The 14667-nt window shown below is 35.8% G+C and overlaps 1 protein-coding gene across 3 annotated transcripts; it reads right to left on the bottom strand.

Annotated features, from left to right (window-relative positions):
• Positions 1-1062: 1062 nt before the first annotated feature.
• Positions 1063-13859, bottom strand: pum3 (pumilio RNA-binding family member 3). Of its 3 annotated transcripts, none has more exons than XM_039677732.2 (18): positions 13710-13859; positions 13420-13502; positions 13071-13250; positions 12817-12955; positions 12155-12230; positions 11979-12072; positions 11817-11883; positions 11017-11191; positions 6828-6931; positions 6184-6262; positions 6007-6105; positions 5858-5911; positions 4866-4946; positions 4260-4402; positions 3905-4127; positions 2260-2347; positions 1969-2059; positions 1063-1310 (listed from the first exon to the last, which is right to left on the bottom strand). In XM_039677732.2, exons 2-18 carry the CDS (start codon positions 13487-13489, stop codon positions 1184-1186), a joined length of 1890 nt encoding a protein of 629 aa, XP_039533666.2. In that variant the 5' UTR covers positions 13490-13502; positions 13710-13859; the 3' UTR covers positions 1063-1183. The 3 variants fall into 3 exon arrangements, with proteins under 3 accessions (XP_039533666.2, XP_039533667.2, XP_088982556.1); XM_039677733.2 differs by having other exon boundaries at positions 13787-13853; XM_089126430.1 differs by having other exon boundaries at positions 13706-13800.
• Between the last annotated feature and the right edge of the window lie 808 nt (positions 13860-14667).

Here is a 14667-nt window from a genome sequence, read left to right as displayed (position 1 = left end):
CAATTTTGAAATTTTTTGGAAGGCAATGGAAGGCAGTTTCGATATATCTGAATATGTTTAGTGAAAGGTAAAACTTACGAAATCTCAGTGTAAACAATGCGTGACGTAGAGGTCACTTCCGGCGTAACGTCTGGAGACGGTTCAGTTCGGTTCAACGGCTCTTAACAAGAGGTAAAAACTGTATAAATACTGTTCGTTTTCTCACACAAACCGCTCGTTTCGTGTCTTAGGTCATCAGTGTGTACTTGCATTCACGAGTCATTAAATCATGTTTAATTTTGACTTCTCTGTGCATGCTCTTTGAGGTGGACCCCCCCTAAAACTGCATTATAGAACTGTCAGGCAACAACGGTTTGACAAAAAAAAATGTCAAAATTGAAAATACTGTGGAAACAAAGACACCTACATCTTGGATGCCCTTGAGGTAAGCTAAAACATATCAAAAATTAATTTCAAAGTGAACTATCCCTAAAGGGTGGCCATTGTGACATCTATAAGAATGCCGACAACTAGAATGTAATTAAATCTGAAAAGTATGCTCATGCAAGCATTGATAATCCTTGAAAGATTAATCCTTGGGGATCATTGAAGTCCCAAGGACAGATGGTATAGCTGGGAAACAAAATTAATTTTCAAGCCTGCGTGTCTGCATCCTCAAAGCTACATATATATATATATATATATATATATATATATATATATATATATTCATACAGATGTTTTTATATATATATATATATATATATAACAGATTTCATATTTCAAGAGTCATATTTCACCCCAAAAAATTAAAAGAAGGAATTTTACTTAATAAAATAAAAGCAAATTTATATGACCATTGTGATTTTCATGCCTATAACATTTCCTCATGACATTGGAAGGTGAAATAATCCCCTTGTCTTGACAAAATATTTTAAAACAGCATATTTTCAGATTACTACAATAAATATAATTATGATGTATAAATATATTTTTTATATATGGGGGCACACAATATATGACTTGAACGTGTCCTTAATTTGTTTCACAAGATTAGACATAAATAAATAACTCGAAAACAGGTCCGGGTATTCTTGTGTATTTTGTATTTACATACATTTGCATATAAATTCACAATTAAAAAATCCAGAAGAAAGAACAAACTAAATAACATAGATTTGGGAAATTGGGACATCAACCTCCTTTACGCCAGTTTTTCCAGCAGAACCTCAACTCCTTTACAGTTCTGGATCTTCTGTAGTTTAGGAAGGATGGATTTCAGCATAGCTCTCACTTCTTCAGCAACACTTTCATCTGCGCTCTGAAGAAGGCTGTAGAAACAAACGAAACCAAATAAAGCAGCGGAAACTTGAATCAATGCAAAGATCCATTCATAGATTAAGTGCTTCTCTGTATGCAGGGTGGGCTTCACATTTGTGACATTTGATTGGTGGAAAAAAGAGGTGACATCAGAATAAACAAACAGTCTAGGCTGAGAATATAAAGAAACAAATCTCTCGCTGCTTAAAGTCTTAGGGAGATTATAAGAGGTCATGCACAAAGACTGAGGCTGAGACGGGGAGTGGAAAAAACCCATAATCCTTTGCGGGGTGTAACTCAAGGGTTTGCAGCTGGGAGCCACAGTTTAGCTCTTTATTAGCATACAGACAACAGCATGGCATAATGAAGCAGGACTGTGGAAGATGTGCTTAACCCAAAGCTCACTGTGGGCAATTCCTCCAGCTAATAATCGACAGTATGATGGAAAAGCAGCAAATTTGCTGCGATAGTGAGCTTGTGATGTCATAAGATAAGCACTTTGAGGCTTTAAACATGAATGAATACAGACATGTTCTTCTGGGAGTATATTCAGCGTATTTAACGCTCGAACAACAAGGGCTGCTGCGCTATTCTTTACGCCCACCAATTCGAAAGAGAGTACACAAAAAGGAGTGCATTTGTTCAGTTGTGCCAGCCAAAAAAACGTACCTGCAAAGAACAATGGCACCACGGTTGACCGAAGCCCATGTCTTGAGGTCCTCCAACTCCACCTTCTCCAGAAGAATCCTGGAAAAACGCTCTGTGGACCAAAATAAGGCAGGAGAGGACAGTAAAACTTGTGTTTTCATGTAAAACTGCTCACTTTATTTTTATTAGTAGGCTTACACAGGCCAAAGTGAGTTTTTAAAATAGAAAAGGAAACCCTAAAGTATCATGAAAATTCCCAGCAAGCTTTTTATCTCAAAGTGTGTGTGTCAGGGTTTGACAGTTTGTACTTGCCCTCTCTCGCTGCCTCCTTCATCTTGGCATCTTGCTCGATCAACCATTTCAACACCAGGTGACCAGCGGGGTGTTCTGCCATATGCAGCTTCAGGAAACACACATATCAAACATTACCTTAAAGCTTTTAATGTTTTTTTATAATGTCTGTTGTGTGTGTTTTTTTAAAATATGTTTTAAGACAAACAATGTACAAATTCATAAGTCAACCCCATTGCTAAAATTATTAGCACCATTATTTAACAAATAAAACTAAAGATTTTTATTTTTTTAAAACCTTAGAGGGGTCATGAACTGGCTTTTTAAATTTTTTTATATTGTTGTCTGAGGTCAACTTAAGTCGTTCGCTTGTTTTTTACATTAAAAAACATTAAAATGAATTAATGAAGTAATAGGCTATTTTCTACCCTAGTTTTGAGCCTAGCTAGAAAACACTTGTTTTTTATGGGCGTCTCGCATTGAAGACTTGGAAGTAAACGCCCACTGCTGTGAGTGGATAACAGTTTTGCATATTATAATGAGTTTCACTTGTCAGTGCATATTTTTTGCTCGGTAGCTTGATCAAGTTTGTCATCTATGCTAAACCTACTGTTGATGTAGGCGTTGATCTTCTTTTGCGGGGGTAGTGTTTTATCCTCTTTGACGTCATAGTTCCCCACTTTGAAAAACGAGTCGTTTGCTGAGCCTGGTGTCAATAAAAGCTTTTATTGGACTAACAAGGACGTTTTCAGTTCTGAAACTTACAGGATATTCTTATAATATGATGATCTTATGTTATGTGCTCCGAGGATATGTGGTTCTTTTGTTATTTTTGCTCCTGATAGTAAAACATTATATGCGAGTCTTGAGGATCCTATCCGGCATCTTATGTAATTGACTTGATCCCTTGATTATTTAAATTGAGAATATATATATATATATATATTTTTTTTTTTAACTACATACCTTCGCTCAATTTTCATTTTCCTTCAGTACTAGGTCTTGGTTTGCTTTATATTCTTGGGTTTCCTCCGATCAATTTTTTACCGGTCCAATCAGCGAACAGAGGGAGTGGCCGACAACGATGCGCTAGTTTGAGGCGTCATACATCACTTACATTAGTAATTGGTTATGGCAGATTTAATAGTTTTAGACTTCAACAGAGTACCCGCCTTCAAGGAAGTTAACGCTTGTCAATGGAGAGTGGCCAGATTCTGTACAAATGAACTGTGTACGAGAGTCTGGTAGGACCAGGCTATGTTGTTCAAGCACTGATCCAAAAAAAAAATGCCATTGTTTTTTGTTGTATTTAATGTTGGTCTCAGATCTGTGAAAGGTATAGAGCATTTAACTGGTTCTGTAGATAATGCTTCTTTAACAGCACTGTCTGCTTGCTCATTACCCGAGATTCCCGAATGGCCCAGCAGAAAATAATACAAAAATTCTTTCATTCGAGAGATAACAATTTGATTAAAATCTTCCCAATTGTTGGGTGATCAGTTTTTAAAAATTCCAATGCTTCAAGACATGACTTTCAAATCAGTCATTTAAAAAAAATACTTCTACAAAGAAATCTCAATAAACTTCAATGCCAACAATAGAGCATTTGCCTGTTATTACTGACAGCACTGCAAATATCTGAGGCTGAAACATTTAGATGAGTTACCTGGCCATCCTCTCCACCTGGTACGAGCGGCCCGGCCGCCAGAGCCGCCACCGCCTCCATGGCCGGCCTGAGATCTCCAATGGCGGCCCCCAGGATGTCACTCACAACCACACAGCTGGCTTTATCCATCACCATAGCCTGAGCGTTCTCACACAGGTGCTCCAGGAGAGGAGGGGACACGGCCTCCAGCAGCTCCTTCCTCCTGATCGCTACATCCTTCTTACTGGAGAACCAAACACAACAGGCGAGATTTGAGTGGAGCGTTTCTTCATCCATCTGTACTGTCCATAGGACCGGGTTGATCCAAATGGCATGCACATTCATAGAAAAGTGGACATTTCCTCATACGCCATACCTGTGTGCATTGCCGTCACCTTTCTCAAGCACCTGAATGATCTCGGGTAAGAGGTGTGCGGGGTCTCTTGGGCTCAGGAAGTAAAGCAGCACTTTTTTACCATATTTATTGCTGATTATGTCAGATAAGGAACTAACCATTTCCTGAGAGCAAAAGAAGACATGATGTAAGAAATATTAAATCATCCAAATGTAAGAGAAAAAAAAACAACAACAGAAAAACAGCCAATAATAGAGAAATAGAGTGCCGAAGTGATGTCTCTGTCGGAAAACTCGGAAGTTAGCGGCGCATGAGCTCCCTCGATCGAAAAGCTATGCATTTTCCCTATAGACTTTTGGAAAATCGCAAAAAATAAGATCTGTCCAACACAGAGTTGTGACCCTTATAACTAGGTTATAACTGTGTTTTATGTCATAGATCAATATTTAGAGGCTTTGTTCACCAATGACCTTATTTCAGGCAATTTAGCAAAAAACCCATTCAAAAATCCCATAGACTTTAGAGCGAGGGAACCTGGAGTGCTAAAATGCTAACTCACTTCCGCGTTTTGGCCAACAAAGTGACGTGATAACTTCGGCACTCTATATTTAACTAAAGAGCACTTACTGAGATAATAATTTGTTTAACCAGCTTGGTGTCGTCAATGCAATCGAATGCAGCCAATAAGACCAGATGAGCATATTCACCCTGAAAATAAAAAAAACACATTTTTTCTTCCGTGAAACATTTAATGGAATAACAAATTGTTAAAATAACAAATTATTTGAGGCTGGTTAATGTGTCCCAAAAAAATGAAATGAAAACAGAAATAAAAATAAAAATAAATATAATAAAATAATAAAATAATGCAATAAAATAAAACACAATCATAAATTCCACAAATTTAAAAATACAAAAAACACACACTATTTTATTATATAAATGTGTGTGAAAATAAATCTGCATGGTTAATCCTTGTAATATTTGATTTAAAACAAAAACAAATCACAAAAATCTAACCTTTCATTGAAGTAAAACAAATGGTGATAGTGAGGGGAAATCTATTTTTTTTTTCTCTAATACACATTGGCACATCACACTTAATTTGGCACCCCAGAAATTCATAATATAAGATACACATTTACATTATTTTTAAGCACACCAGGGTGACTAGAAACATGGCATGATCCAATTCAGCTATGGCGTCTTGAACAGCATTGAAAATATGAGGAAAAACAAAGGCCAAATCCCCTTAATCATCCATCACAATGAGTAAAAAAAAAAAAAATATATATATATATATATATTTCGGATGTGCACCCCATGTCCTTGGTTAAATACACTGCGCATTAGGCATATTTATATTGCAGGAGGTTCTGGACTTCTTGTTAAGATACACGGTATCATAGATTCTAGCAAATACCAACAGATAAAAAAATCCAAAACGAACGGCCTCTGCTAGAAATCTTATAATGGATCACCCAAAACAAACATCAAAATCAGTGTTCAAAATCATCAATGGAGTGTTTTAAGCGTTTCATTAAAATCCAAAATGGATTTTAATGTTTTCTGTGAGGTTCACTCACTCATAGATTGCACAGATTAGAAAGGCATCTTACCATAGCAAACTTTGTAATGTATGATTTCATTGTTTTTACTATAACTTTGCGGTCCTGAAAGAAAGAGCAGAGACAAAACCATGTCAAGCTAAAAGCAAAGACCAGCGATCATGAAGAGTGTAATGTGGAGAGTCTACAGAAATGCTAACCTTAGGTGTGCCGTGCCATAAACAGTGCATGGTCACTCTGGCTCCATCGTGAGTGTGTGCCATGTACACGACCGCTTCTCTGATGGACTCGATCATCTCCTAAAGGACAGCCCACAACAGACATCAGCACAGGCAGCACACGGTGACATCAACAGTCAGACTGGGCACAACACTCACCGTTCTCTGTTTGGCCGGAGCGTGCTCAAAGAAGTCCAGAAAAACTTTGTGGACCAATGAATGTTTAATGACGGCCTCCCTGTAGAGGGAACATAACGCATTAATTACGGACATAAACAGAAACGCACGATGGCCGAGCGTGAAATCTGACCGACACCCTCTTCGTTAAAAGCTAATGTATGCTAATTTCACTGTGGCCTATTTTGTATTTTTGTATGGGAGCTGCTTTCTGTATTGTTTAGTGTTCACATCAATATGCTGTAGGAAACATAACACAAATCCTCACATAACACGAGGATGTTGGTTAGAAGTCTAATATTTTATATTAGAGATTCAGAATATGCTGAAGTTTCTATTCATTGACTGCAAGTATGCTGCTAAGGCACTTTTTTCCCTGTTGGTTCGTTGCAATGTTGGGATATGCTGGCAAATGTAACAATACAGTTGACTTGCCAAATCACTTCCATTTGTTTTATTAACAAAAGATATTAGAAGGAAATGTATTTATGGGTCATTATAAATACTTTGATTTAAAAGGATCAAGTAGTCACACACACACATCAATAATCGCTTTAGCATCGTAATTGAATCGTGAGGTGCCTAAAGATTCCCATCCCTACATGTCAGCTTTAAGAATAACTCACTTCTGTGCCATTGGTGTGAGGATCTGCTTCATTTCATCCATGATGCTCTCCATCTTCTCTGGATTTGCTTCCAAAACCTTCTCTAATGTAGGACAAACTGGGGACTGGCAAAAAAAAAAAAAAAAAAAAGCAAATGTTATCACCAATTTTATGGACAACATACACACTTATCTTTCGGTTTACATTAGGGATGCACCGATACCGATACCGGTATCTGGTATCGGCCTCGATACCACATTTTCTAAAGTACTCGTACTCGTTAAAAGTCCCCCGATACCGGGGACCGATACCATGTTCTGAGAAATGGGTTAATCACAGGCGCCGAGTGCCCACCCCCAGGCTCCGGCTGCAGCTCAGAGCGGGGAGATGGGGAGACATGTCAGCCGTGTGGAACAGTGATGCGCGGGTCAATGTATAAACAACCCGCACACTACCAACGTTTTCAACTACCCGCCCGCTACTCGGACCGCAAAAAAAGTAAGAAAATATTGTACCCGACCCTCTTCCTGACCGTATTTTTTAAAAGTACTGCTAGTACATGCTCATCGTAGCGTCATTGGGCCATAAACGTGTAACAACACAGCATCGCAAGAAGACGTAGCCTACATATAACAAAGGCAGCACTTTGGTCATCATCTTTCATTATTTCGGTAAATGGGTCAATGACGTGACGCCTAAATTTTCTGTCCGACTGCATTTTTTCGGGCAAAAATGGGTTTAAATGCCTATAAAGATACTGCATATTTGTAGTACCTCTCTCATGTATGTACTCACTTTAACTTTTCAAAAACCTTTTACTTATTTGTTATTATTTTGTTATTTAAAGTGTCAAAACATCATGTGGTGCGACCGTCCGGCCATAACTTCTGTTTTGAAAACATCTTTGAAATTACTCTGAATTAATTCAAATTTATATACTGGACTATTTGGCATGATTTCCAAAATGTTTTGTGATCCTTTAAAAAAATTCTAAGCATTTGCATTTATATTCCCATCATAATATACAAACAAACTTTGTCCGATGATGTCTATTTTATGAAATATCATGTGGTGCGACCATCAAAGAACTACCATTTTGGGACTTATATGTTGAAAACTATTCAAACACAGGAAGTTACATCATAAACCAATTTACCAAGGACCCATGGAAGCAGCAAGCAGGTTTTTAATTCTCTCAAATTGGAAAAAAAATAAACCTTTGTAATGGTTGGTATGTAGTTGCCAAATTTGGATGTCATGTGGTGTGACCTCAAAAAAATGTAATAATAAAGTTATTTCTACAAATATATATTTTTATTATAAATTTCATAGTGACCTTTTTTGGCAGGCTAGCTTGTTTTGTTTTGGTGGCCATTTCTGTGCCTGTAAATTATGAATGAATTTGAAAATGTCATGTGGTGCGACCAAATATCATGTGGTGCGACCACTGCAGACTGTTTTCAATGATAGATATATGTCCTAGATTGGCAGTTTTATGCTTTTATATTCAATCGACGGTTTATTTTAAAAAAGTACTTTACTTTAGTATCATTTGGAAAAGATTTTTATGCAATTTGGGATTTTTTTAAATATATTTCAGACAGTTTATATTCACTCTTTGTACAATATGAGAAAAATGCAAAAAAAAAATAGAGCATGTAATTTCAGTTTAGTAATACTGCATTTATTTGTAGTGTATTTATTTTTGCCTATTTATTTATATAAAACTATTTTAATCTATTTTACCAGATGCCACTGCCTGCCAAGCGAAAAAATTCTTACCCTGCAGCAAGAGCGGAGTAGAGAAGAAGAGTGAAATATTATTACAGTTTAAAATATCTGGTTTATATGTGAATATATAGTAAACTTTAATTTAATCCTGTGATCAAAGCTGAATTCTCAGCATCATTACTCCAGTCTTCAGTGTCACATGATCCTTCAGAAATCATTCTAACATGTAACCCTAGACCATAAAACCACTCAATGGGTCAATGTCCTATGGGTCACATCCATCACACAATTTTTTTAAATTGAGATTTATACATCATATGAATGCTGAATAAATAAGCTTTCTATTGATGTATGATTTGTTTAGATAAAACAATATTTGGCCGATAAAACTGAAAATCTAGAATCTGAGGGTGCTACAAAATCGAAACATTGAGAAAATCGCCTTTAAGGTTGTCCATTTATGTTTGCAATATTGCTATATTCACTCACAAAAATAAATGTTTATACATTTCTGTTAGGACATTTACAAAATATAAAACATCTTTATTTAATATATATATAACATTATTATTTGTTAGAAAGAAATTCTAAGTCAAGTTAAATTCAATGGTGCACTTGTGTTTGTGATGTGATTTTTATAAAAAAAAAGTTGATTAAATTTTAATGTTCAAGAAAATTCTTTGAAATTTGTATAAAATCTGGTTTAAATCATTTTTATGTATAAAATGTATTGTTCATTGATCTCTTTAAATATATTTTTAACTATATAAGGTCTTCATGTCATTTGGAGCGACCACTTGTCATGTGGTGCGACCAATAAAAGCAATCACTGTATTAAATTAAAAAAAATATATATTTTATTTCTGTGGCTGAAATATGAATCACAGATATAGTATGCTTCAGAAAATTAGATTTTTAAAACATTTCTATCAGTTTTATGTGATTTATAGGAAAAGTAAGTCTGTTAACTAGAATTAAGAAGGCAACTCAAAAATTATAGAACAAAAAATGAGATCATTATTTACAAAAACTCAAAAGAATTGCAAATACTTGGTTTCTAAACACTTTACTTACTAAGAACTTGTAAAATAATGTTTAAGCATGTCAAGGAAATTAATAAATTTTAAGATAAATCACGGTCGCACCACATGACATTTTTTAAGGCTAGGGACAATTCATCTAGATGAAAAAACACTAAAATCACTTAAATTCAATTTTTAAAATGAATTTAGGTGTACACAACATCCTTAATGGTTGAACAATTGCAACAGATATTATTATTTTTAGTATTTTAAAATTGGCCTGTGGAAAATCCTTATACGTCATTGACCCAAATGTCTCCCACACTTACTCTTTCTATTTGTGTATTTGCGGAGCTTCCACTCCCCAGTCTTCACCTTTTCTCTTGCCGCCTGCATCTCTCTGCAGACTAGTGATCATAGACATGGCCGGTTCGTGAACGAATCGGTTCTTTTTAATGAACCGGTCGAACCAGTACGCTAAATCGAACTGAATCATTCGCATCAGTTCACGTCTTGCGTCAGTGCTGATCCACAAGTTACTACAAGTTACTACAGTTACTCACTTTCAGACATGCCTGACAGTCCCTCCGAGTTGAAATAAACCAATATCCCGAATTATATTTTACTCCAGTAACTCTAACAGTTCACTGAACTGAGACATGTTGTTGATACTGCTGATACTGCGCATCCGCGTATAGTAACGAACGCAGAGGTACAGCGGTTCTCGGATCACACCAGTACAGAACTGAGAACTGTTTAGACTGAGCTTGTGTGTCATCTTCGTGCCAGTTATTCAGCCAATAAATAAATTAGGCCTATATATTTCATAGAAAATTCTATCTAGTACTATATAAATACAAAGGTTTAATTGGCATTTTTTTCCAAACGACCTGACCGACCGCGACCCGAATATCATTAAAAATATTTTTGGATGACCCGTAACTGCGGGTAACCGCGGGTGACCGCGGCGCAGGCACCCGCTCATTTTGGATCAACCCGTGCATCACTGGTGTGGAACAATTTCAAAGTGAATGGCTTTGGATTAGGAGAATAAGTTTACTTGTAGTCGCCAAGTTACTTATAGTCAGTTGAATGTCTGTTGGGGGACCAAATAAATAAAGTGTTATCAGATATTAAGCTGATCGTACTAATACTCTAGTCTACTAATACTCTAATGACAGTTAGTTGACATGTAATTGAAAAGTTACTTATAGTTAGTAAAGTGGACTATCGAAATAAAGTGTTACCCAAGTAATTTAATCAAGGACCTAAAAACCCCTATATAAAAATATTTAAATCATGTTTTTTTTTGTTTTTTTATTAAGTACTTGGTATCGGTATCGGCGAGTACTGAAATGCAAGTACTCGTACTCGTTTTCCAAAAAAGTGGTATCGGTGCATCCCTAGTTTACATTAAGCTTCAAGGCATCTTATCAGGCAGCTGGGAGCACACGTACCTTGCAGACTTGGAATACGTTTCCGTAGAGTTCCTCAGTGAGCATGAGTCTCTGGGAGACGATGGCCTTATCGTTGTAAGCGTACTCGACCACTGAAGACGCCTCAGAGTGCCTGAGCATCTGTCTGACCTTCCCCTTAAAAGCCAGCATCACTTCCCCCACCTGCTGCTTACTCCTACACAAGAAAGAGCTCATTATCAAACCATACTTGTTTGAATGCATCATTAAAACATCATGCTGAACATAGATTCATACAACATACACAATTCATTCATACAATGTTTTGGTAACACTTTACTTGGAAGGTGTGTGCATAAGGCTGACATGTCACCTTCCTATTCATGACATGACTCACAAGGTTTTATGCATGAGTGTCATTCGCTTAATTATGACATTTTTTATGCAAATAAGACATTGTTTGAGATGTGTTTGTTATGACAACTTGACAAACCAATACATCATAACCTGTCAGTGTCTTGGTAATGAAAACTTTACATTACCAAGACAACATAAATTGTAATAAATATGTCATAAGCATGACATAGCAGATTCATTATCAAACTTAAGAAACCACTTAGCTTTATGGGATATCACGTTTAACTGTCATGTGGTTGGTTTTGACATTGGCTGTCACGAGGCCTCCTTCATACACATGTCATGATTATGAAGGTGTCATGTCAGTCTTATGCACACCCCTTCAAGTAAAGTGTGCATGTTTTTTTTTTTAAGTAACTGCATTATAATTTACTTTCTCTGAACCCAACCATTAAAGAGATTTATGAGAAATGGATGCGACTTACCCATACATTAGAAACTTCTTCACAATGTTTCTGGCATATTTCGATTTACTCAACTCCACAATGTGCTCTAGAAAGTGAAGGATATCAGTGTAGAGAAGCGTGATGAGAGACGATCACTTCACATAAACGAATCTAGATCGCTAAACTGACGAGAAGACCGACCTTTGAGTTCCTCAAAGACCTCTTGCCTCTGGTTGTCACTGCCGAACTGAATAAAACACTGAAGCACTCGCGTGGAATCATGAGCAAACGCAATCTAGCAAAAAGACAACCACAAAAGAATGTTTCAGTTTAAAAAAAAAAATTGTAATTCAGCGCAAAGAAGAGTCTTTACTTACGGTTTTGATTTTTCCCTTCACAAGATCCTGTAGTTCTTTCATCAGTTTTTCCCTCTTTTGCTTGTCACAGTCTTTCCTGTACTTCCACAAAACACACAGATAAGAGTGTTTCTTCAGCCTTTTTACCAGGTTTTTGAGATTTATTAAAATTAGCTTCTTTTGTTTTTAAGAAGGTCACATTCTTGAAATGAAAGGTTTCTTGGAATAATATGCATAATATAATACTTTACAACTAAAGACAATCTATACACAGGCTATTTCAATATTTACTGTCAAAACCATTTACATCGATTTTGTCCATACATGTTTTCAAGAGTTCCAGGAAATTCCCAGTGCAAACAAAGCATGCTTGAGATGATAAATATTATTTTTCGAAGAATATTTTTACCCTGCATTAATTGCATGTTTTAGGATAAACACAATCATTGATTCATCACAGAATGAACTGGTTTGAGATCAGATGGAAATGACTGTTGAAAAAGACACTACTGTGATGCATAATATTTGACATTTTTAGTAGACATTTAAAATGAGTGTGTGTGTGTGTGTTTTATGACAGGTTGTCATTACTTTTATATTATTTATTTTATTAAAAGCCCATGACTGAAGAAAAAAAACCATTGACAACAAAATCCTTGCATGTAATAACCATAAGCACTTACCGTCTTACAATTTCCCACACTTGTTTGGCTCGATTCACAATCTGGTAACTGTCCTTTTTCTCGTTCTGTTGGCGATTCTGTTTCAAATCTTTCTTTTTCTGTTTGAACTCATCCCATTTAGGTTTTTTCCCTTCAGAGCCTTGGAAAGACATCATTTAGTTGATTCATTTACACCAAAAATCACATAAATTCACAACACACTAATACAGCGGTTCCCAGGTAAGTCAATCCAGGACACATTTCTCCATTTGTACCTTCCTCCGGTTTGCTTCCATCTCCAGGGTATTTCCTCTTCTTTGCGAACTTTCCACCTGTTGGTTTTCCTTTGAATGTCTTTGGTCCTCCATCTGCCCCTGTTTTTTTAAAACTCTTGGCTTTGTCTGTGTTGTAAGGTTTGAATGGCCGTTTGCCTTGTGGTTTTCCTCCAGTTTTACCTAATGAAGGAAAACATTGATATTAATGCATCGTACATGTCTGAGCATAAGCTGCATTCCTTACAACAACACTGCAAAAATATATAAAAACAAAGAATAATAGAAAATGGTATAATAAAATATGGTGCTTTGACTATAGCAAACACCACTAATAATAATGTAGAAGTACCTTTCGGCTTGAACGATGTTTTCTTTCCGTCTCTGGGTGTGAATGACTTCTTTTTTGGTTTAGCCTCCATCCTGGACTGGAAACTGTTGATTAAATCGTCAGATTACTGGTTTTACAATTGTGTTTTATTCTAGAACTGAAATGTATGTATTTTAATCACGATACAACAGATAATCTGTGTCTGACCGACACCCTGTAAAGAATCAAACAGTGGCAAGTAGGCTTATGCAATAACCTAAAAATAATGACAGGCAAGTAGTCTACTAAATGTTACATATATATTTACATACTGGAACAGTTCTCGTCCTAATTGAGAGGCAATTTCGTTGTTCTTTGACAAAACGACGAGACACGTTTTCCTACTGACCCATGTGTACAGACAAATCACTTTACGGCATCTGATTTCCAACGTAAAGAACTGGGAGCCCGTTTGCGACAGTCTGTCGCAGCTTATGAGCGTAACAAGACAACTTAAAAGTCACTGGTATATTTGTTTAAAACATCGTTCAATCATTTATTTAAAAATATAGTATAGAATATTTTTATATTTTAGTTGTTATAAAATATTTTAATATTTTTTCAATATGGTAAAATGGTAAAATAGCAAAAGGATGTCTGATTCTCGAATAAGTGATTTTTTTGAGTTGGCTTTCAGAAGAATAGGTAACACTTTATAATAATTGCACGCTATTAATCATTTCTTAAGCATGCGTAAACAGTTATTTCATCATTTAAAGCATTACTAGACATTAATAAGCAGTTTATAAATACAGCTAAATGCTTTTTTTCTTGATTTTCTTGAGCATATCGATAATACGTTTAGTAATTGTATTCTCATACTTTGTTAATGATCAATGATAATTTATAAATGAAGTATAGCATTATTTACAAACCAGTTCTTTACGAGTTGTCGGTCATTCATAAGATCAATAGCAAGTGTAAGTAAATGTGGTAAATACAGGTAGTTATAAGGCATTTAGTGGTCAGTTAAGTTTGTGAGCTGATCTAAAGTGAGGACTATTCATGCCTTGTAAAGCATTTATAAAGGAGATTTAAAGGCGCATCAATCTTCTAAACAGTCAAATGTAACAAACACAACACAGTGATACAGAACATAGAAGTATTTAACAGCCTTTAAATCTCCTTTATAAATGCTTTACAAGAGATTAATAGTCCTCACTTTAGATGAGCTCCATATAATGTACATAAATAGTTTAATAATTTAAATAGTTTATTAATCATTTACTT

The sequence above is a fragment of the Pimephales promelas genome, chromosome 23 (assembly GCF_988280905.1).
Source record: "Pimephales promelas chromosome 23, fPimPro1.hap1.1, whole genome shotgun sequence".
NCBI classification, from domain to species: Eukaryota; Metazoa; Chordata; class Actinopteri; order Cypriniformes; family Leuciscidae; genus Pimephales; species Pimephales promelas.
Note: the sequence above shows the minus strand (reverse complement) of the source record. Positions and strands in the feature narration are given on the sequence as shown.